Source organism: Parasteatoda tepidariorum, chromosome 2, assembly GCF_982258835.1.
Source record: "Parasteatoda tepidariorum strain Cologne lab strain chromosome 2, Ptep-v5.0, whole genome shotgun sequence".
NCBI lineage: Eukaryota > Metazoa > Arthropoda > Arachnida > Araneae > Theridiidae > Parasteatoda > Parasteatoda tepidariorum.
This window is the reverse complement of record NC_141756.1, coordinates 128,981,207-129,003,032: the sequence shown is the minus strand read 5'-3', so window position 1 is coordinate 129,003,032 and position 21,826 is coordinate 128,981,207. Positions and strand designations below refer to the sequence as shown.

At 31.8% G+C, this 21,826-nt stretch overlaps 1 protein-coding gene across 3 annotated transcripts in view; it reads left to right on the top strand.

The window, feature by feature from the left end:
- The window catches only part of FeCH (ferrochelatase, mitochondrial), a 70,642-nt gene that overhangs the window by 31,705 nt on the left and 17,111 nt on the right, over positions 1-21,826 (top strand). For 2 of the 3 annotated variants that reach the window (XM_043055179.3, XM_071178032.2), the window contains 7 exons: positions 2,779-2,857; positions 3,633-3,702; positions 4,593-4,712; positions 8,855-9,003; positions 9,668-9,740; positions 13,309-13,471; positions 20,618-20,716. In XM_043055179.3, coding sequence (XP_042911113.1) covers positions 2,791-2,857; positions 3,633-3,702; positions 4,593-4,712; positions 8,855-9,003; positions 9,668-9,740; positions 13,309-13,471; positions 20,618-20,716 — 741 coding nt within the window. In that variant the 5' untranslated portion in view covers positions 2,779-2,790. The remainder of the gene's footprint in view (positions 1-2,778; positions 2,858-3,632; positions 3,703-4,592; positions 4,713-8,854; positions 9,004-9,667; positions 9,741-13,308; positions 13,472-20,617; positions 20,717-21,826) is intronic. The other variant, XM_043055180.3, reaches the window with a different exon arrangement.

The following is a 21,826-nucleotide window of genomic DNA, read 5'->3' as shown; positions in this document are numbered from 1 at the left end:
CCTTTGGAAAAAATTGATAGGTTACCTCAAATATCAATTTAGTTAATTTAAATTAGAACTTAGATTTTGAAAGCAATAAAACTTCCCAAATAATTCTTTAGCGAAAAATGTTGAAAGGTTCCCCCTTTCCCCTACATATCAGCAACAAAATTTTTTTAAATTCTTTCTGCAGTGGATAGAAAGAATTAATTTAAGCAATTTATGGTCCATCTAACATAAAGGTTTAAGTTGAGTTACTTACTATTAACTTAAAATGACTGTTTTTTAAACTTCTAAGCTAATATGTCTATTTCCTGGCATTCAAGATTTGGTGAATTTCTATTTTATTTTTTTTCTCGAGCAAATGTCAATAAACTACACTGCTGTCTGCAAGATATTAATAAACGTAACTAAAAAATATACAAAAAAAAATTTAGATTATTTTGAAGACTTTAAATTTGAAGAAATTTTTTGGTCCGAATTGTCAAGTTTAAAAAGAATCACCCATATATATGCTTTGATAATTTTAAGAATTATGATTGAAAGAGGAAAATAAGGTGAAATGATGTTCACTTTCAATATTAACATCAGATATAAATAAATTAAAGCGTCTTTCATTTTGTCCTCTTTTGTTAATTTAATAGTAATTGCATAATAATAGCTTCGAAATAATAGCTCAAAGATAATTATGATAATATCTCAATCTCATCATATCTCAAGAACATTTTGCGTTTTGATTGAATCGAAAAAATTTCATACAATTGCAAAAATTCGTTTTTCCAAAGGTAATGCCATGCAAAAAATAAAGCTTTAAATAGTTATAAAATATTTAATATTTTTTTATATTTTTATTTATAATATGCGTTGGAAAAATTCTGAATCCCGATTTTTGAAATCTCCGTGTAGTAAATGGCGACTGATGCTAGTTAAATCTGTTGAGTCGCAAAGTCCTTCATGTTCCCATAACAAATCAATACCTCTGGGGGTACTTATCCAGGAGTTTCCTTGTCTTCTGAATTGTTTCAAAATTACAAGGCTACGGAGTTGAACATTAGTAGTCGTAAACCCGAAAATTCGGTCGGTTGTTCAACGACGAATAAAATAAAATACTAAGATATACAAATTTTATGGAAGGTAATTTTAAATTGTAAAATACAAAATTTGAATGAAATCGGTTGAATAATTCAAGATAAATAAAATTTTAAGTTGGAAACTGACTTTTTTAAAATTTGATAACTCAGAAACTAATTGATCGATTGCTCTGAAAGTTCGTATTTTAAAATTAAAGGGGTGTAAAGATATGTAGAACATACAATTCAATATATTTTACTATTATTTAATAATTTAATAAAAAATAATAAATAATTATTTAAAATTATTTTTGCTTGAAAATTAGTGTAAAAATGTTTTTTGTAATTTTATGCAAACATTTTTCAGTACACTCAAAAAGTTCTCGAGATAATGGGCTATAATCAAAGAGTGAAGTTAAAATTAAAGGACCCAAACTTTCCAACTCTCTCTCTGCCATAACTTCAGACCATATCTTCCAGATTTCGGTTGTTTTTGCATTTTGAAAATTAAATTTCTAAAACTATAGACAAACTTGTATGTTTATCCAGAACAGAATGCTCTTTTCTGTTCATTTTCGTAACTTAAAATATGGTATTGACTCTTTGTACGTGAAAATATGATTAAATCAAAAGTTAATCAAGGTGTTCCCTTTTTCCATTTCATACACTGTGCATAAAATAAGTCAATGAGAATCTGTTATGTTGATTAATATATATTTTAAGATATTGAATACTAACACTTTAATTGTTTTTCTGAATCAATCAACAATCTTTTTACTACTAAGAAAATTATTAAGAAAAAATAATAAATTAAAATATTTTGTTACTGTTTTTCTTTTTTTCCGACTGCATATTTATTGCGTTGATTAAAATATAAGCCTTGAACCCGAATATCTGAATGATTTTCCTCATTTAAAAGTATTAAAAAAAAAGATGAAACAGTTGGAAAAAATTTTATTTTATTCTTATACTTTCATTTTGCTTAAAAATTTCAAAAAGCAATTATGTGATCCCATAAACAAACCATTGATAAACACATAACATAAAAAAGAATTAGTAAAAAAGAGGACCTGCGTCTCTTTCTGTCCCTCAGGCTTTTGTCAGATATCCCCTCTCAGTTCTCCAGAAGAAAGAATAGTGATTTGAAAGATAAGTTTCCAAGAAAATGAAGATGTGTCTGTGGGAAAGGATTTCTAAGGGACTTTGAAAAGTAGTAAATTTCAACCATATCTTATCACATCCGGTCTCTAGTTTAACAATGTATGGGCAAAGTTAGAAGTAGTGCAGTGAAACTACAATTACATAGAATTTACAATATATTTTACTAATTTTAGTTACTAATTCTTAAAAGTAAATAAATAAAAAATCAACTACAAAATTTTTTATTAGGCATTGTAAATGAATTTGTTACATTATTTAGAAAAAAATGTGACCAGACTATTTTCCCGACGAGACTCTAAATTTTTCCCGATGTGGGGGCTGCTGGCCATACCCGACAAGGGTGCAATTGCACCCCTGACCCCCTACTGGCACCGCCCTTCATCCGTCAACTATTGCGAATATTTCACACTAGCACTATGGTTGGTGTAAGCCCGGTTCACCTCATTGGAAGGCAAATGCTCTATCCCCTGAGCCATTGCAGCTGTTTTTTAGCAATATGTAGTTTTGATTATTTTCAACTTCTCTATGATATATTGTGATATTTAATATCTTGTTTCTTTATTTGAAGATCTCTTCAAACATGGCCTTATGGATCAAACCCAAAATTCCTCTGAGAACAAGAAGGATGTCTCTAGGATCTAATAGATGTAAAAAAAAAAACATTTTTTTTTGTCTTCTTTCATTTACATGAAGTTAATCTCTCTCTTTATATGTATATATAGACAATCAAACCTTCTTAACATCAATTTGACGGTAGACACAGAATTTTTTCATGTTATCTGTTCAGAATTGTTATTCATAAAAATCATACAATACACAGATATTTTCTACTATTTATATCTATTTGTGGTTTCTAAACATAAAGTTTTATTCTGAATATCTATTTCATTTGAAAAAAAGTTTTTATTTTGCTCTTTATATTGAATTGATAACTTATATACATATTCTCATAAATATAACTAATTACAGTGACCTCTCACTTATGCACCACCTCTTTTATGCACCTTTTTCATGTATACAACGATTTTTATGGGTCCCAGTACATTAGGTAGGAAAATAATGATAATCATCCTTCGTTTATGCGTCGCTCTAAAAATAAATTTTTCAATTATGCACCTAAATTTTTGGCTAACATTTACATTTTTTCCTCAGTCAAATAGTCATGTTTATTTTGTTTATAACTTTCATAGAAAGAAAACTGCCACTGTCAAACATTTTGCCATTGCTGTGATTTGCCAAATATTAAGGCACTGCTGTCGTGAAACATATTGGCATATATGAGATTACTTTTCGTAGTTCATTTTCCATTATATTTTTTTGCTTCTTTTCAGTTAACTACAAACTACTAATGACAGATTTATTTTTGTTTATAACTTATGTTTTTTGTAAGATCAATCTAATTTATTTTTGATTAATTTATAGTTGTTCAAGAAATTGCTCTACGTGAAAATTTTCTGGAAGGTTCTTCTAGAAGTTATGTTACTTCTACCAAGTAAGAAGTTTTCTAAATTTTTTATTACTTTATAGAAGTTTTTGTTTTTGAGGTACAATTTTCATTTTTAAAAGATTAAATACATATTATAGCTAAGAATATTAAAATACATATTGCAGTTAAAGATTATTGTATTGATTTGTTTGTAGAGGGATTATCTTGGTCCTTAGCGTATGAAAGCGCCAATCATTTTACATGTTTGATGAACTATTTGCGCTTGTGCATCTTCTGAGCTGAGTTCGGTGAGATCATTGCACTCTGCTACATTTTGCAAGTTATTCTCAATTTCAAGCTTCATTTTCCACCCTCTGATATCGAATCAAAAAATAATTCTCGATCATTTCATATTTGCTAGTATAATCAAAAAAAGAATTCTTTGTCAGAAACTAGTTATTTTATCATGATCATGTAAAGTCTTTGAAAATTATTTTGCATTTTGTTATTACATATCGTGCTTAAAGATATCTTTTGAGTGCTTAAAAAGTACTTAAAAGGTGCTTTTTTTTGTTAAAAGATTTGGCTATGCACCCTGTTAATGTGATGTAATTTATTTTCAAGTATTAGTGCAAATTAATATGCATCAAGCCTAACATCATTTTTAAGACCTAAATTAATCTTTGTATTATTATTATTATTTTTTTACTTTATTTTAAAATTTCTTATTAAAAAATACGTTTTGGCTAAAATTATATTTTTCGCCGCAATTTTAGATGGTGCTAAGAACTGTTTATAAAAATATGCATCAAGTTATCAAACTTAAACTAATCCCTGACTTTCATAAAATTTAGTCAATTGCTTTTTTTTTCTTTCAATCTTTATGTTTCTAGATAAAATTTGGTCAAATGTTCTCAACCCATTTAGATAAAATTTTGTTTCTTTTGTATATCTAGAAATGTTAAGACAGGCATTTTGATGTTGAACATGGGGGGTCCAAGTACTCTCGATGAAGTGGAAGCATTTCTGACCAGATTATTCACAGACAAAGATATAATACCTTTACCAATGCAGAGGTAGGATGTTTCATTCAATTCTTATGCTGCTTTTAGAGTGTAATATCATGTTTTTGGTAATGCAGGGTTGGCACAGGCGACTAAAATGCAACTATTTTTGGCATGAGGCGACTTTTTGAAACATAAATTGGGAGGACCCCTCAAGATAGTTTCTGAACACACTGAACTTTTTTTTTTCTCTTAAAAAATAAAAAATTTTGAATTGCAAATTTGAGTCTTCACTTTTTAATTCGTTCAATCTGCACAGACACCCATTGTAAGTCTATTTCATTTCTCGATTGCCATTTCAATGATTATTGCTACAAAATTCCACATGATTTTTTTAAAAAAAAGCAATTTTTAATACGATATTACAATGCGGGAATTTCGATTTTGAGTAATCACTATTCATATATATATATATGTACAGTCGAAAGTGTTTATCTTGAATCTCACGGGAAAGGCGAGAAATTCGAGATAAAGAGGTTTCAAGTTAAACAGGTACTATAAAAAATTTTTATTTAATTAAGAAATTCTATTAAAAGTGATTTAATTATTTTTAGTAGAAAAATATGAACATTTCTTTAAATAATTATTCCACATACGTCTATTTACATAACAGTTTTTTAACATACATTTAACACTGAAAGTAATTTTTCCAAGATTTTTGACTGATAACCTTATTAGTTTCGATTATTCGTTTGAGGTTAGAAAGATCGCAAATTCCTCATAGCCAACATTTTCCTGGGGACATTTTTCAAGAGCAGTTTATAAGAATTCTACAGCTTTTTCTACTTCTTTTGCATTCACTTTTGATTCATTAATATGATCTTCAGCTTCTTCATCTGATATTCCTTCGACATTATCTATGATTTCCGCATCTGTCAATGTTCCGTATGTTGCAAGGTAGTTGTCCACTTGTAAAAATCTTCAAAATTAATGTCGACATTAAATCGAGATTTTGTTACATTCCATTCTGGCAAACCAGGCACTGCATTTTCAGCGTTAACAGTTTCTTCTTCTTTACTGATGCCTTCAACCTCTTATTCATCATCTTCACAGCTATTTTTAAAACCATTTTGGATAGTTTGAGACACATTTCTCCAGGCAAAACAGTTATTCTGATAGCATTTAACTTTTTTTATCGATAACATCTACAATTTGCGTAGCAACTGTTTTCTGTAGTTTGCTTTAAAACTCTTAATTATCCTTTGATTGCAATTTTGAGGTCAAAATGAATTTCCATTCTTAGCTTTCTTATCTATGTTGAAAAGCTAACCCCTGATGGTCACTACTCATTAACCCCTCACTTACTGCCAGAATCATTGTATTCCTTTTTAGTTAAGGAAGTGCAGGGATAGTGAACGAAATTCCAAGAAACACCCCCAACCTGTTCATCCCTACTTCCTGTGGATTCACGAAATTCATCTCTGTCTACTGATAAAGAAAGTGCTCTATTATTAGAAATTCAATAAACGGAGGTTTTGAAAAAAAATATTCGGCATAAATCTGGAAAATACATTGATTTTAGACAGTAAATGTTGGAAATTTTAAAAATTTCGAGATATAGAGGTTTGAGATAAACAGACAGGTTCAACTGAATGTATATATATATATATATATATATAAATAAACATTTACGTTTATATATCAATGTGTGTATATATATATATATATATAAATAAATAAACATTTACGTTTATATAAAAATTGCCATATTTACCACCAACTTGACTGAATGGATCATGGTATATGACAATTAAGTCATTAACAAAATTTTAGTCATACTTTTGATGATTTCTTGTTCTTATTTAGGCAACTATTTTCCTAGTTTTTGGCTACTATTTTCATGTTTTACGCTACTAAAAGCAACTATTTTGTTCATTTTTTTGTGTGGCAACCTTGGTAATATGATTTTTAGTGCACCATTTAATTTCTAAACCAAACAAAGCATATTATTTTCTTTTCTTCTCTTACATTTAGGAATTTTGCCAGATTGATAAAAATTATTTTTATAAAAATGGGTTGTAAAATTGCCTCAATTTTTTTTTCTTCTTGCCAACTTGCTCCTGTTCATGCTATTCAGTATCACATATTAAAATCCTTAGAAGCAAAGAAAGAAACCAATAGTACTAAATCTTCTGTTCATAATTTACATAATTTTAGTTTTTCCTATTTATTAAATCAGGGATCTGTCCAGGCCAAACTTACTACCACTTAGCGGTACCGTCACAAATTTAACTTTAGGAAGAATGGTAGTTTCACAAAATACTTTTTCTTAAAATTTTATTTTTGCATCCGGTAAAAAATTGTAAATCCCTATTTTTACCATATTTTTGTGTTGATTTTTTAATTATAATTTGTAATTTTCTCAAATTATGTCTAAATTTTCACAAAACCTAGACAGACCCCAGTAAATATTTTTATTTAATGTTTTGCTTGACGTGTGACAAGTCACATAGAACAAAAATAAGGACTGCCTGATTTGAAAAAAATAAACAGGCACATTTAATTCTAGGAAAATTAGTCTAAATTTAATCTTGGAAAATTAGTGAAAGTAGAGTAAGTAAAGCATTCCTGTACAAGCCAGTTGTTCATGAAGACTTCATAGTCTTTACTATCTGATGCTCTATGGGGTTCAAGCTGGATTGAACCTTTACAATGACAGCCCAAACTCACAAATTATTCCATCAGGTTACAAAACAGAACAAGAACTGAACACTTTGAACAAAAACAGATAATGTATTTCAAATTATGTTTATATTTGTTGGCAACTAATCGGAAGTCTGTTCTTATATCACAGACAATCCCCTAACAATGAACTGGAACGTTCTGAAATACACAGTAAAATATTAACCAATTCTCGATGAACGATCCTTTAATCTCATTGTAGTGTGTCTATCACTACAAAATTCCAATTCACTAGTATATAAGACATGTTAACTCGATTCTTTGTTGGATTACCTTTTCATGGATGTAGGTTGACAATTGTCAATAGCTGCCATCCCCACATGGGTGACCGGCCGTGCTGTGAACACGCCTACTTTTGCAGAAACGCCCACTATTATTTGAATCCGCCTACTTTGATGAATAGTACACATTGAACAGTTGACTTGCTACTTGTGACTGCGAGCGACATTGCCCTATTCACGCGGTTGCTTCTCAGTCTTGAACACGCCTGCCTTTGCAGAAACGCCCACTACTATTTAAACACGCCTACTTTGATGGGTGGTACACATTATGTTCACCACTACAAAAATGTAATTCCAATCTGCTAGTATATAAGACATGTCAACTCGATTCTATGACAGGGTACCTTTTCATAGATGAAGGTTGACATTGCAACTAGCATTTAGTTCAGAAAGTGCGATAACTTGGAGTTTTCTTGTTTATTGAAGTTATACTTCTTATGCGACTTCCAACAAGGTTGCGTTAAACGTTTAATGCTGCATTTTTATTGGCCGGGAAATCACGTGGTAGGATCCAGTTTTCCCTCATTCATTTCCATATTGTTTTGGTTCTCACTAGCATTACAGTTAAAATAAATATGGTTTGCACAAAGTACATTGCAGAAGGTAGCAGAGATAAATAATAAAATGAATTGGACACTTTTATAAATTCTGATTTTCTTGCTGCTAGAAGTGGTAAATTAAATTTCTCATTTTCAAACTCCACTAAATGTTTTGAAAACATAGCTTCTTCATAAAAGTGTATTTGCTTCTTATGATAATTATCTGTTATTGAATTCATGCTAATCAATAAAAGAAATTTATTGCAGGTTATTGTGTTTTAATATCATTTGCAATTTAAAATAGCAAATTATTAAAATGCTGTTTTTTTTTAATAATATTTATTTTAATAAAAAAAATTTAAAAGAAATGTTTCACTCTGTAAAAGATATTATTTAACTAGAAAAGTATTTCGCATAAATTTATATTTCGCTTGCATTAAAGTTCTTTTAAATCATTTCTATAAATATTTAATATGAACAATATATTCTAAAAAAAGAAACTATTTCATTTAAAAAAAAAATTCTAATTTATTATAATTTAGCTAGTATTATTGAATAGATGCTCTTATTTTTGATTGTGGTAATTTGTTTTCTATATTAAGATTTTCATAAGACTTGAAATAATGTACTTAAAGAAGATATTTTCTTTTAGCAAATTAGGCCCACTTATAGCAAGAAGACGAACTCCCACAGTTAAGCAAAAATATAGCGAAATAGGAGGAGGATCACCTATTCTTCGCTGGACTAACACTCAGGGGAAGCTGATGTGCGAATTATTGGATAAAATAAGTTCAAAGACTGGTAATTTACAATCTTAGTCATTTGAGACACATTTAAAAGAATAACTGCCAGAAATGTTTGTTCTTTATACTGTGAACCGTATACCTTAATTTTTTCTATACCCATCCCATTATTGTTTGTAACTTTACTAATATTCCCATGATTGTTAGTTGTGTAAGAAAGTTTTATGGGATGTTATATTAATGTAAAAAATTTACGCTCTATTTAAACTAAGATTTTCTTTGCACATGTTAGAAAGTCTTACATATATCTTGATTTCAATTTATGTTATACAAAACAGTTTTAAATCTATCATTCCTATTTGTTGCTGATGATGTGTTTGATAGACTTTATTATAAAAAGATTAGGATTTCAGAAAATATAGATTAGGACCACCAAACCTGGTTGATCCAAATCATACGTCATAACGTTGTTTAAAAAATTGTACAAACTGAAACTCCCTGTTTTCCTCCTACAATTGCATTGTAAAGAATTTTATTTTTGTATTTTTAAGTAGATCACTATTGAAAAATGAATGAAAACAATTTTATTCAACTAATATAATAGGTTACTTGTGAAAAATCAAATTATCTTTTTTCATTGAATTGTTGCTGCTCTGTTTTTTTTTTTGTGTGTGTGTGTTATCTGTATTAAGCTATATGACTAATATTTCTGTTATATTTAGCTCCACATAAGCATTATGTGGGATTCCGTTATGCTGAACCTTTAACAGAAGACACTTTGGCTGCTATGGAATGGTAAACAAATTGCTGTATTTGTGAAAACATAACTTTTTATTAAACTGATTACTAAATTGCTGTTCAATTTGGCAGTTACATGTTTTTGGCAATGTGGCCCCTCCTCCCCTCGTCCGTAAAAATAAGCTATTTACAGGGTATCTGCGCACCTGGAAAGTCATGAAAAATCATGGAAAGTCATGAATTTCGGTATTGAACGAAATTTGTCATGATTTTAAATATTTTTTAAAAAAATCATGGAAAGTCATGGATTTAGGTCACCGAAAAGTCATGGAAATAGGTCACCGAATTTTCAAAATGGATTTTACCCCCAATTTCATGGTGTTCCGAATATCTGAATTTGTAACAAAATTCCCACTCACACATATTTTATTAAAATATAAAATGTTTTTATCACGTTCTTTCAAAATTATGGTGTTTTTTCAAAAAAGCAAGCAGCCAGTCATTGGCGAATATTTTTTATTTCAAAATGAGAACAGAAAAATAGCAGATACCTTCTATTTACAAATATCTCTCTTGTTTACTTGAAAACAAGGCTAACTTCACCCCCATTATTATTTTTTATTTCATTTGCACTTTTACTGTAATCTAGAATAATCATCGTAGAATAAAGAATAATTCAGGCGAAGCGTTCGCCACCGTGCCAAATGCCACAATATTGTAAATTTGGCAAATAAAATTGTGTTTTGGCAAATACCTTTTTTCATTGGAAATAAAAATGTATATAAAAATTTTTAAGATTTACATTTGGCAAAGACTTTCAAAAATTGACAAATACTTTTGATATTTGGCTAATGATTTGAAATCCTTAGCACAGACCCTGTTAATTAATAGGATAATTTAGTAATCTAATTTAAAGAATTTGTAAATTAAATTCAAATAACTTTGCTTTAAACAAAATATATGTTTTAATTCATTTTATAAAAATTTGCATCTCCTTTTCTTTCCTCAAATTTAGTCTTTGTTTCAAATGTAATGTCTGCCAACTTCCTTTCTGAATTAGCATATTTAGGTTCAAATTAAGAAGCTTATAAGCATTTTTTTTATATATATAAATGAGACTGCTAATTATTCTATGTTATTTTTATTACTATTTGTTTCTTAACTCACATGCGTATAAGGATTGAATCTTGTATCAAAATTTTGACCACTTTCTGATCAGTTAAATCACTCAATTCTCAATTGGTTCTTTGTGTTTAATGACAGTAAAAATTTTAATTATTACTTCTACGAGATAAAATTGTCAAACGATTTTTTATTGTCAATCACAATTTGGAATATTTTCTAACTGGTAGAGTGTTTAAAACTTTATTTTCAAGCCTACAATGTGTTTTTGTAGCTGTTTTTCTTATCAGGACAAAACATCTGTATTTATGTAAAAAAATTCAAATATTCACTTTTCTTTTAACTTTTACTGTTTTATACTTTTAAATTTATAATGTCTGGTTGTTAAACATTTGGGAGTTCAAATAAAACAAATTTAGGCTTCAAATTATACCATTTACCTGTTAGAAATGGAGTGAGAAATATGGCTGATTAATGTATTCATTCATTTGAATTTCAAATGAATGTTTTTAAAATGTTTTAATAAGATGAGATTTCTTTACTTTTTAATATTTTAAATATTTCATACATTATAATGAAAATTTTCCGACAGTGCAAAATAAATTTGTTAGATTTAATATTCGAAATTTGAATAATAAAAAGAAATATTTATTAATTTTTGAGCAAATCAAAACTCGTCTGTTTTGTTATTAAAAGTTTGACAAAGCTCCCATTTACTAATTATTGAATGTTTCATCACGTGCCTTAATTTTATTGTATCTGAAAAAAACTGACATTGTTTTAATTATATCTAACTACATTTAACCCTCGGAACCTCCTAAAAAAACCGACTGCAAAAAATTTAAGTTAATGCATATTATGGAAGACCAAACGAGAAAGTTTTAACTTATAGGTAAGACATTATTTTCCCTGAATGAAAAGAAAACAAAATATCTAATTTCAGAAAGAAAGAAAAATAATTAAAAGAAAAAGTAATAATTAAGTTATCTTTAAGAATATGAAAATATTAATCAATAAAAAGCTGCATTTAAGAATAGAAACTCAGTATTTCTATATTCAAAGTTGCGGTTATCAAGATGGCGGATGACAAGACGAAGATGGTCAGAGTCACCAAGATGGCAGATGTCGCTAGTTTACCTAAGTATCCAGGGCTTTAGAAGCCACCAGATTAATTGGTATTTGCTTGTCTGGGAAGAGAAGGTGTGTAATGCTGACCTCATTGCCATCTTCATGTCTCAAATTTCTGGAACATCTTGACTGTCACAATATTTTTTTTGAGGTTGGAGTAGATAAAAATCATAATTTAAAAAAAACAACTTTTTTTTTAATTTTATTTAAACCAAATTTTTTGATTTAAATAAGATTTTTTTTTCTAAAAAAATTTCTATTATATATTGAGCAATTGAATCTCAGATAAAATTGATAAATAATTCTTTATTATTTTAAAAACAACCAACCAACCATTAAAAATTGTTTACTAACATAGTTATTTTGGGTGTAACTTATTATTTTCCATAAAATTAAATCATAGTTATTCTTTTGAAACTCAACAATTTATCAAATGAAAAATAAATTACTCTTGGTAGAATAAGACTTTTATCAATGTTTATAGGCACAAACGACAGATTTAATAAGTTCTGAAAGTACAGGTATTTAAATAAAGCTAAATAGGCATAACTAAGATGTGTTTATTAAAGAGCATACAGCTAAAGGAAAATAGAATTATTTAAATGTTACTTTTTTTCAGGTTTAGTTATTTTTTATTTATGTATTTTGATCATCCAATAACAATTTACTTGCACACAGTTTCATTATTTCTATTGATGAAATTTCAACATGATTACAATCAGACTTTGAAAAAAAAAATACCTTATACAATAAATCATAAATATACTCTTTAGCATATACAGTTGTTCCTCATTTACGCGAAATCATCGGGACTATCATAATTATTTGATGCTTACCGAATTTTGTTTTATCCAATACATCGTGAAATAAATTTATTGTGTATTATTAATACATGTTATGTGCTGCATGAATGTGTGCATGCAATACTATTATAAACCAAGCAATTTATAAGCGTAAAAGTTTTAACTACTTTATTAAACTATTTTATCTCGACTATTTTGTTTATTTGCCCATCTGCTACTTTCAACAAAGGAAGAAAATAAAAATAGCATTCCTCAAAATGAATTATTGGGATTTTATTTGCATGCTTAATATCTGAGCAGTTTTCTTGCATGTTATGCAATAATCAGCTTCATGTTAAACATTTAAAATACAACATGACTCACAGGACGTGTTGTTTCGTGCTACTGCTGAGGTTCGGCTGTATTTGCAATTTATATAGAAAATTTTTTTTTGATTTACATATATGATTTCTGAAAAAGATTAGTAAAGTTTAGATTTAGTTAGTTTAACTAACTAATCAGTTTCAAAGATTAGTTAGTTTAGATCTGTAAAGATTAGATATATTTGAAAATTTTGTTTTTTTCTTTGCTAGTGATGGTGTTGAACGGGCAGTTGCATTTTCACAGTATCCTCAATACAGCTGTAGTACTTCAGGCAGCAGTTTTAATGCTATTTATAGATATTATCAAAAGAAAGATACTTCTTTGAAATGGAGTTTTATCGATCGTTGGCCTACTCATCCTCTTTTGGTTAAGGTAATACTTTTCAATACATCCACTCAAGTTTCAAATACAGTTTTTTCAAAAATTAATTTATTCATTAAATAGGGATGAGAGAAAAACAAAATGGAATTTTCTGATGTCATAGTTTTACTATAAGTGATTTCACATATTTTAAAGATTACATCAGTTATAGCTCTATTTAAACAGTTTATTGCTCACATTTAAATATTTGGATAAATTCAATAAAGAGCATTACATGGTGTAGTCATCAAAATTTATACTTTTATAGTTGTCTGTTATCACACGCTTGTTCCTTCTATTGGTTCACACTCTCCCTTCTTCAATCATTAATAAAATACTTCAAATAGATTCTTTTTTTGTTAATGCAGTTTTTTCAAATATTTATTCATTAATTAATCTATTTTAGTTTTGAATGGGAGAAAAAATTGTCATTATTTTATAAAAAGTAGCTGAAATAAAAATTTTCTTTGTTGGAAGCAAGAATTGATTTTATATTACTTGTTTTTTTTTCTTCGTGTTTTATATGTTGAGAACTTTATATGTACTGTGCACAAGATAAAAAACACTTTTTGATCGGTCCTGTCTTGACAAAAGCCCTCCTCTAATTAATCAATATTTTTCCAATTCAATTTTTAGTTTAAATTTTCTACAAAAAATCACATTTTTTCTTATAAAAATTAAATAATTTTTTTCTGTTAAAAAAATAAAACAGATAGATTCAGTAAAAAAAAAAATACATTGAAAAAAATAGATTTTTTTAAAACCATTGTTATTTTTCATAATTAATAGGAAATGATCAAATAATGAAATCACACCACTATGAAAGAGTTTGCTTGTTTATATTTGTATCAACAAAATTAGTATTGTTAAATCTGCTTGAGTTAGTATTTTTTTTCTCTCGATATTTCGCGATTTTGAGTAAAAAATAAATGAAAATTTTTATGATCTTGGGCAAAATATTAATAAAATGAAAAATAAATAAAAATATAAATACTCAAAGAAAAAGTCAGAACGCAGCAATTGGTGCAATGGTTATTTGTTCGCTGTAAAAAATAAATTTTTAAAATTAAGGAAGTAAAATTTTTAGAAAAAATAATCAAATAATTGCTGTATAGTCCTCTTTCATGGAAAGTGAGATAGAATTTTCTGAAAAATTCTGTTAAATAACAGACTGTGCTCATTGGTCAAAAAATAAGTTCAGTCTTTAAATATTTTTAGAGTGATTATAATAATGATAATGATTGAATCGTTCCAGAGGTCAATCTTAAAGGGTTCAAGAAGGTGACCTCATATGCTAATTAATTAGTGCAGATACTAAAGATTAAGTTACAAAATCAGACCCTAAAAAATACTTTTTCTGACTTAACATATTTTTTTTTGACAGATTTGTGACCTCCAAAATTTAGGGGGTAGCCTCAGTTTGGGAAATAGAGTTCCCATTGGTGAACAGCGGTTTTGTGGTTAGACTTAGAGGTTGGGCAGCTCTGACGAGCAGGGCACATCGACCAGAGGTCTATTGTACCCAAACCCTAGTCGTGATTAGCAAGAAAGCCCTATAGCTGAAATAAAGTTCAGCAAGCACCTTACAGGAACATCTTGCAGTTCCCAGGCATTGACGCAATGCTGCCCTAGATGCTCAAATCTTTGAGCAGAATAGACATCACAATCACAAAGTATGTGTCGTGATGTCTCTTCTTCTAGATGACATCCCCAACAAAGAGAATTGAATTCTATTCCCATAATGTTTAGGTATCTTCTGAGGATACAGTGACCAGTAAGAAGACCTATGATCTTCCTTACACTGTTTCTATTAAGTTTTAAGAGCTCCTTTTGACGTACACTAGGACAGTCTCGATTCAACTCCTTAGCTTGTCTCTGACCATCAGCAGCGCGCCATTGCTCATGGGCGATCTTGCCGTAGAGCTTGAAAATGGTTGCCCTAAATGAGGAAGGAGAAATTCCCAGCGCAGGTTCAGGGCCCCAGAAAATTGCATTAGAGCCAGCCCGTGCTGCTTCATCAGCTAGCTCATTTCCACCGATACCCATATGTCCTGGTACCCAATGCAGGGATACCTTGTTATGAGCGGACAGGTCACAGAGGACCGAGAAGCATTCCCACACTAACAAAGAGGTGAATTTACCCCTTTACAGTGATAGGAGAGCAGCCTGACTGTCAGAACAGATGCGGATAGTCGTATTTTGATATCCCTTGTCTAAGCATAACTTGCAGCACAAGATAATGGCATAGACCTCAGCCTGAAAAACCGTGGCATAATTTCCGAGGGGAAAGTGAAGTTTGGTACCATCATTGGAGCAATAAATTCCTGCTCCTGATTTGGCACCAATCTTTGAACCATCAGTGTACCATATTAGGCATTTGCCTTTAAGCCACCGAGGAGAATTAAATCATTCATCTCTAGTAGGAAAATGGATCTTGAAGGGCTTGTGAAATAGTGACATATAGTCACTAGGCATAATAAAAGAGGATAAATCCATCACTTGTGAAACAAGATGTCCCCATGACAAGTGTTTGGAATGCTCTTTCCTTAGGCCAAGGTACATAAGACGCTTTACGCCTGTCTGAGCTTCAACTTCAATGCGTAAGTTCAATGGAAGAAGCCCAAGTAAGCTCTCTAGAGCAGCTATAGGAGTGGTCCTGAGACAGCCTGACAGGGCTACACAGACCATTCTTTGTAGTCTGTTAAGATTAGACCTTGCGGAGCTCAATCTAGTCCTCGACCACCAGACAATTGCGCCATAAGTGATGATAGGACTAATAATCATTGAGTATATCCAGTAAGCTTATTTGGGAGACAGTCCCCATATGAACTACCAATAGCATTTCTGCAAGACCAGAAAATTTTTCTGGCCCTGTTGGTACAGTATTCAAGTTGAAGACCCCAATTTAGTTTGGAGTCAAAATAAACCCCGAGAAACTTGACTTTCTCCGTGAGTTCCAATTTATGGTCCAGGTAGTATACATTACCTAGATCAAGTTGCCTTTTTCGTGTGAAGGCTACATAACTTATCTTGGATGAATTGACAGGTAAGCCTGATTCAGAACACCATCTAGCTACTTCTAGGAGTGCATTATTCATTATATCAGAGACAGTTTTTCCGTGTTTTCCTCTGACAACAATAACACCGTCATCAGCGTACCCGATACAGGGAATGCCAAGAGCAGTTAACCGAACTAACAAGGAGTCCATTACCATACACCATAGGATAGGGGACAGAACCCCTCCCTGGGGGCATCCTGCGGTTGCATGCACTTTCATGCTTGCACCCAATAGAGAGGAACAAATATACCTATGCCTAGAGGATAGCAAATTCGCTATCCACTTAGTAATTATTGAGTTTATGCCTCTGTTCCTAAGTGCATTGATGATAGTCTCAACAGGGACTTTATCAAGCGCACCTTCAATATCAATGAATACCGCGAGAGCCATCTCCTTATCTTTAATAGATTTCTCAAGCAGGTAAGAGAGCTCATACAGAGCGGTGTCTGTAGACTTGCCTGGTTGATAGGCATGCTGTGTGAAGGACAGTGGCCTTTCTATGAGCACAGTGTCTCTGAAGTGTCTGTCAATTAGCTTTTCGTTCACTTTCAACAGACAGGAAGTAAGGCTGATTGGTCTGAATGATTTAGCCTCAAAGTAATTCTCCTTCCCTGGTTTTGGTATGAAAATCACCCTGGTATTCCTCCAAGAGAGAGGTATATACCCAAATGCTATACAGGATCGAAAAATCCTACATAGAATAGGGGCCAGTATATTCACCCCCTGGATAAGCATCATTGGTATGATGTCATCCATGCCTGGTGACTTGTAGGGCTTAAGCGACTTTATGGCCCATACAACCTTCTCATAGGAGACCACCATTTTGGCGGCTTCCCAGTCATTCCTACTACAAGTAGTTGTGGTAATAATGTGTAGGTTTTCATTCTCCACAGGATGAGATCCAGGGAAGTGTGCTTCAAGTAATTCTTCAAGAGCCTCTTCCCCTGATTCACTGTATCTTCCGTTTGTAAGACGCATGGCATTTGAACTGCAATTAAAGTCCTTAGTAAGAATTTTTGCAATCTTTGCGGTGGCAGAAGTAGTGTTTATGCCATCGCAGAAAGTCTGCCATGAGCGACGTTTAGATGCTCTGATCGCCTTGTTATAAGCAGTTAGAGCGTTTCTGTAGGACTGCCATTCTCCAGATTTCTTTGCTCTGTTAAATAACTTCTTACTTTTTTTACGTAATTTACTAAGCTCAGAAGACCACCAAGGAACTCGCCTTGGGGAGCTAGTAGACGTAACCTGACAAGAAATATGATACGAATCGAGTATGATCTGTTGCACTTGGTCAACAGTCCACTCCACATCATTAACATTATTGTACTTACCAGAGAGGCGCCCAATCTTCCGCTCCAGAGCTGCTCTAAAGGAACCCCAATCAGCTTTTCTGGGGTTCCTCCTTACGACCTTCAGTCCTGAGAGGTCTTTAATAGAAAAAGTAATTAGTTGGAGATTTGAAGCAGTAACTGCCCCAGATACCTTCCAATCAGTAACGTAATCTGCTGAACTAGAATTACATAAAGTAAGGTCAATGACTTCCCTTCTGTTACAAGTAACAAAGGTAGGTTCATTGCCTTTATTAAGGACATATAAATTAAAAAGTAAGATATGTTCCATAAGTACATCCCCCCGCTGGTTACAATTACTGCTACCCCACACTGTGTGGTGAGCATTTGCATCACAGTCGAAGATGAATCTACAGCTTGAACTACAGTGGGCAATTAGGGCCCTAGTAATGTCAGCTAATGGTTCCTTCTCGTCATATGGGAGATAGGCTGAAACTATGACAAAATCAGAGATTGTCTTATTGTCATAGAATTTTAGCTTTACAGCAACTAAACCCCTGTTAAGAAAGTTAACAAGATTAAGGGCATTTAGATTAGACCTAGCCACTATGCAGGTTCTGGGAAGGTCACAACGGGTATCATAAAAGATATTAAAACCTTTAACAGTGAGACCCATTATTCTACCCTTGCGGATCCAAGGCTCTTGTATAAGAGCAACATCTAGTTCTCCATCATTCAACCTTTTTGCCATAAAGCTTGAGGCAGCAATGCTATGATGGAGATTAATTTGACCAACCTTGATTGTAGCCATTGGTTAGCAGTATGAGTGAAACCAGAATAGCTATCTATCCTGGTAATCTTTAGAAGAAAAATCTTCCTTTAACAGCTCCATTGCTTCATTAATACCAAACATAGAAGCTGGTGAGTCAGGTTGTAATGTTACATCTGACCCTGAGTCCAACCCAAGCTCTGAAAAATCAAGAGCCCCAATTGAACTTACCTTTGAATCAGGGGAATTGGTCGGCCAAGGTTCATTCTCCTGTTCCATGTCCTCTTGAACATCAGGTTCTACAGAGAGGTCCGATGTTGTTAGAGCCGCCACTGCTTTTTTCCTGTTAGGATCGTGGATAATCTTAAAGACACCACGATCCACCCCAGTTAGTGCGCAAAAATTTGCCCTCGCAATTGCCTCAGCGTCTTCAGGCTCTACCTCAAAGATCCATCTAGAGGTGCCTGGTCCCACAGCACTTTGCAGAACCCTCCACCCCATAGACTTCCACCCTGGGTTTAGTCTCCGAAGACGCCATAAAAAGGTGCTCTGATCGGAGAATTGCTCCTTTGTTTTGAAAGCAACCTTCACGGGCTTGGGTAGCTCGTTTGCACCTATGACCTTGAGCATGAGGTTACCCAAGGCTTTATTGTTGAAGTGGCCTTTGATCCACCCTACAGTAAATTCATTACATTGTAAAACCAGCGCTCCTCTTTGGAGGTGGTTGCTGCAAATATCCCCACTAGGGGGAACCGCTCCGCTAGATTGGGCTTTCCTCCCAGGAACAACATCCTCCCTGGGCTTCTTTCCTTTTTGGGTTAGCGCATTGGGAGATGGAGTTGCACCAGAAGACCTAGGTCTCTTAGCTCCTCCATACACCGCCATGGCCCTCATTTTCCTTAACTTTTTTTTCTGGCTCGTGGAAAATCCAATGGTACCAGACACACTGTCCCCCGAGTGCCTTTGGGACCAGAGACTCCTACAGAGAAAGGGCCTGCACCTTTGGACGTCTCACCAGCTTCTGAAGTAGACTGCAAAGCAGCAATATTAGCACTGGGCTCACCCCAGGGCTTACCATATGCTACTGGAGACTGTATAAGACTTTTCGAACAGGAACCTCTGCCTGATTCCTGATTTTTGATTACTCATCATGTGTGTTTGCCTGCCATTTAGTTACCCAGTGAGGGGTATTCAGGGGGCACCAAGTGGAGGCGGCAGGCATTACCCCCCTTTGTGGTTATAACTCCCCCTATATTGTGTTCCATTAAATAAGAACAATTTTTTAATCTATTTCCATAATTTTGATTTATTTATTTATGATGCAAAATACCTTAAAAACGAATGGAATGAATGTCATGATGCATCACAGGAGAGCAAAGGTTCTCAAAATAGAGCAAAAAAGTAAGTTAACATAGACCGTTTTTCTGACTAAACTATTGGAACCATTTTTTCCGGATCGTGGCTGTTCTATATTAAGGTCAAGAATCTGAATCTGTTGAAGAAAAAAAAATTTTAATTGTAGAAAGTCTAATTTTGTAAATTAAAATATAGTCTGGCACAAATTAAACCTCATATTTAAAGTTAGGCTTTCAAACCATTACAGGGTTCCCACTTCACATCGAGAGTTTAAATATTACCTGAAATGAAAGAGAAAATGCCGGGAATTTTTTCTTTACAAACAGGGAATTTTATTTCTTATTTTTCGTCTTTTAAAAAATTGTGACCACTCAAAGCGTAATCTATGGGATATTTAAGCGCGATATTTCACTTATATCAAACTATTTCATTTACTATAGCATTATTTAAGTATGTTCAGCTCTTTTCATCCAAGTTTTTCCGTCATTTGAAATTAGTGTAGTTAGAGCTGACACAAGAGCACAGTAATTGTGTTTCCTATTAATATAGTGTGTGCATGGGAAAACACAGGGATTTTTTTCTCCAGATTTGAATTCTGGACTGTATTCTGTGTATTTCTGTTTAAATATGTATTATTATTTACAATATCAGGTTTTTAATATTGATTTTTTTAAAATTCTTTCAGTGCTTTGCAGATCTTACACTGAATGAAATAAATAAGATCCCTGCTGAAGATCAAAAGAATATGGTTATTTTATTTACAGCACATGCTCTACCAATGCAGGTTTTTATTATTTATTTATTTTTTGGTGGGCATCTCTTGATTTGTTGATCTATTATTTCAATGTGTAACAGGTTTTTATTTTTATTAAATAAAAGTTCATTTTTATCAAGCATTGTTCAACCTTTTGGCTTCCAATTTTGCGTAAATGTTTTTTTTTTTTTTTTTTTTTTTTTGCAGTTATGGTTTTGCGTTTGTGTACAATCAAGAAAATAGCAGAAAAGTTTCCCATGCATTTATGAATAGAAACATTGATTAAGGGCTGTGACAAGATTTATTTGATTTACAGTCCAAAACTCTTTAAAAATACATTTTGAAAATAGTTAACACACTTAAAAGAAATTATGTTTAATTTAAAATTACAGTTTCACTCAATTTCTTCAAATCACTCAATTTTTTTGTATTTTTAATATTATGAAATATACAATTATATGGATCCATTGAGTGTACTCTAATAATACTTATAAAGTCCATAATTGTTTGAGTAATTAAAACAAATACAGCCGTTTCTTTTATATATATATATATATATATATATATATATATATATATATATATATATATATATATATATAATACAAAAATATAAATACTTTTGTATTAATGACAACATTAAAACTCTCTTGTCTTTGGTAAAGAATAGGTGTAGAAATTCTATTTTGGGAGTTCAAGGCTGAAAACATACCATTGAATTATAATTAGATTTATATTTCGAAGGAGGAGTTATTTTTAGAATCTTGTCCCTCTTTCACTTCCATATAAGGAAGCATTAAATGATTATCGATGATGCGTAGAGTTACAATGGTATGTACGACTTGAGCCTGTTTACGCCATTCTCCGTTTGTATTTAATGCGGGAGCGATTGTTTTTGCATGTCTCTTGCTAACTAACGTGTTCCATAAAAGTTCTGCCAGAACTATCCGGAGTTTTGTCCACACCCCCTCCCTTGTGGAGTGTGGATGTGAACTGTTATAACCACCAACCTACCTACCTTTAAATAAACCTTTTGAGAACTTATTATGGCTTACTACTGAATTATTAAAGCTGAATACAACAATGATAACAGGGATGTAGCCCTGCTATTATATATATATATATGTAAATGCCTTGGTT